The 2,787-nt window shown below is 42.7% G+C and overlaps 1 protein-coding gene across 1 annotated transcript in view; it reads left to right on the forward strand.

The window, feature by feature from the left end:
* The window catches only part of MTFMT (mitochondrial methionyl-tRNA formyltransferase), a 32,493-nt gene that overhangs the window by 26,174 nt on the left and 3,532 nt on the right, over nt 1–2,787 (forward strand). The window contains exons 8-9 of the mRNA XM_006141723.3: nt 1,489–1,567; nt 2,430–2,512. Coding sequence (XP_006141785.1) covers nt 1,489–1,567; nt 2,430–2,512 — 162 coding nt within the window. The remainder of the gene's footprint in view (nt 1–1,488; nt 1,568–2,429; nt 2,513–2,787) is intronic.

The raw sequence follows: 2,787 nt of genomic DNA on the forward strand, positions 1-2,787 counted from the left end.
TCCCAGCGTTGAGTTTAAGCCACTGGGTCCAGGACTCGAATTGCGATCTACTACGTGGGAGTCCAGCAACAGTCATTACGCCAACTGCTGGTCTTGAGTCTTAAGAAAACAAAGCTCTGAGCCACACCAGAAAACAAAGCCCAGTCCTGGCCCTGTCACTAACTCTCTGTGTCTAACCTTGGAGAAATAGCTGCATTTCTCTGAGCCTCATTTTCTTCATCTATGAAATAGAAGTTGGGACTACAGTCTGAAAATAGATGTTTTCAATTCAGAAATTTGGGAGAAGGAGCCAGCAGGTAGTGTGGTGGTTAGGGCACTGGACTCCCACATGGCTGTCCACAGTTCAATCCCTGGATCTGGTGGCTTGCATTCTCAATTTCCCTTTCATTCTCTCTGGTCAAATTTTTAAAATAATAATAATGAAAATAAATCATTCTATTTTTAAAAAGATAGTTTCAAAAAATGTGTGTGAGAAGCTATTTTCATCTATGTATTAGTTCTTTCTTTTTAAAAATTTATTATTAATTTGGCCAGAGAGAGACAGAGTGGGAAAGTAAGAAAGCAAGCCACCAGGTCCGGGACTTGAACTGTGGTTGGCCATGTGAGATTCCAGCACCTTCACCACCACGCCACCTTCCAGTCGCTGTATGTTAGTTCTTACTAACATTTAAGTCAAGTTGTAGGACCTCAGGCATATTGGGAATGTGTGATGAAGGGGCCTTTCACCAGAGGGAGGGTGTAGTGGGTTATTTTGTGAATAGCAGGGGGATGGCTGGTTAGCAGTGGAGTTGGGGCCCTCAGGTCCTTCCTTTTCAGATACCACAGTGTTTATATGGTCTGTAGAGCGGTATACTTCAGTTTCCTTAATAGGATATATTTCATCTCTCTTTGAGAGATGGAGATAGTACCCCCAACAGGATTCCAACACTGATCTCCCTCTAGCCCTCAGCCACCCCAGACCGTGGGCACATGTGGGCCCAGCCTACTTATAAAGTGTTGGTGGCATGAGTTATGATGCAGTTGTAAAGTTTGTGCTGACGAGTTATCCGTGGCTGTGGCTGAGGCTGAGTGACAAAAGCTCCTTGTAAAAGAGTATGTGCCAGGTTTCTGTAATAACATTTCTAGAAAAGAAATACTCTTTCTGTAATGGAGAGAAAAGTCAGACGAGATGAACACAAAACAGTAGTTGAACAGGGCTTGGAGCTGAGTGTTCCTTCATCAGACTTTGTCGTTTTTGCTATAAGGCATGTGTGCTCAATAGAGATAGAGAAGTTGAGAAATCACCCCCTGGGGGGTGGCCGTGCCGCAGTCCCTTCTCCTCTATTCTCCTCTTGGGACTTTGGGCACACACACACGTGTGTCTGGCATGATTATCAAGCAGTTGGGTCCAGGACTTGAACTGTGTAGCTGGCCATGTGGGCTCCTGCACCTTAACCTCCATACCACCTTCTGGCCCTGTCTTCAATTTTCATTTAACTTTTTTTGCAGATGCCGCTGCAAACACTCTGGATGGAGAATACGGTCAAACTTTTGGATGTGGTAGAAGTTGACAGTTCAGTCCTCGCTGGTATGTGCTTTTGAAGAACTAACATGGAAGGTGAAGTGAAAACCTATAGTCTCGTTGAAGACTATGTTTTTTTATGGGTCACATTTACTAGAAATAAGGATTCTTTTAGTTTGCTTCGCTTCAGTAATGATACTACTTTATATTTACTTGTTTTATTCTTTATAGTATCTCTTCACAGGTATTTTCTCATTTAATTATCACAGGGGCCTGGGAGGTAGGCAGAGGTGTTCCGATCCCATTTTAAGCTCTGTGACTTTCTACACTGAAATATTCAGAAAGTGCAAAATAACTTGGTTAATTTCATCTCATGAATGTCATAATGAAAATAAGTGGGCAGCCCGATAACCATCTAGGCCAGGGTACAGTGTTTCATGCCACAGGCCTGTCCCTTCAGAGGACTGTCGGTGCCCTCAGTATGAAGGATGCACGCAGTGTGAGTGGCACTGGGAGCGGGTCTGGTTCTGAGGTCACTGGCGTGCTCTAGGAATCTAGGAATGGGGCTTGTTCATGCGGGGAAGGGAGGGTTAGCTAAACTCCTAATCATCCTGCATAGCTCTGCACTGTGGGTATTTTCTGAAAATGCCAACCCAAGAGTTTTTGTTCAGCATTTTTTGTGATCACAGGGAGGCTGGGTTGTGAACTTGCAGCTTCTTGTATCTGTGAAAAGGTTTCCTTTTGGTTCATGGTGTTCAGAGTTCGATGGCACCTTCCTGAACTACAAGGTGAGGGCATCAGCAGCCGTGCCCTCTCCATAGCAGTACTTATTCCAGGCTGGTTTTAATGTTTAAGGAGTAGCATGAAGTCACATAGTCGCTTATTTTTCTATCTCATGTCTTCCCTCTACCCCCCACCCATTCTTCAGATCTAAAATTAAGAGGACCGACTGTTACTCCAGGATCAATAATATACTACAGGCAGTCACAGATACTTCTGGTTCGTTGCAAGGTACAATTTCTTTGGTTTTGAATTATTGTAATTGTTATCATGAGTCTGTAGTTTGTATCATTTATCATTTTGAGCTGGGACTTCACTTAAATGCTTTCTATTAGATTGGGCCAATATATGTTTTAATTTTCTTAAGAAATAGTAAAATATGTAGCATAATTTTTTTGAAAGTGAAGTTTTTGTCAAGGCATTGTTAATTAATCAGTGAAAGAAGATTCAGTAACTTGAGTGCTTCATTTTTTTTTTTCCTTTAGGAGAGACAAGGAGAGGGAAAG

Source organism: Tupaia chinensis, unplaced genomic scaffold (assembly GCF_000334495.1).
Source record: "Tupaia chinensis unplaced genomic scaffold, TupChi_1.0 Scaffold000063_1, whole genome shotgun sequence".
NCBI classification, from domain to species: Eukaryota; Metazoa; Chordata; class Mammalia; order Scandentia; family Tupaiidae; genus Tupaia; species Tupaia belangeri.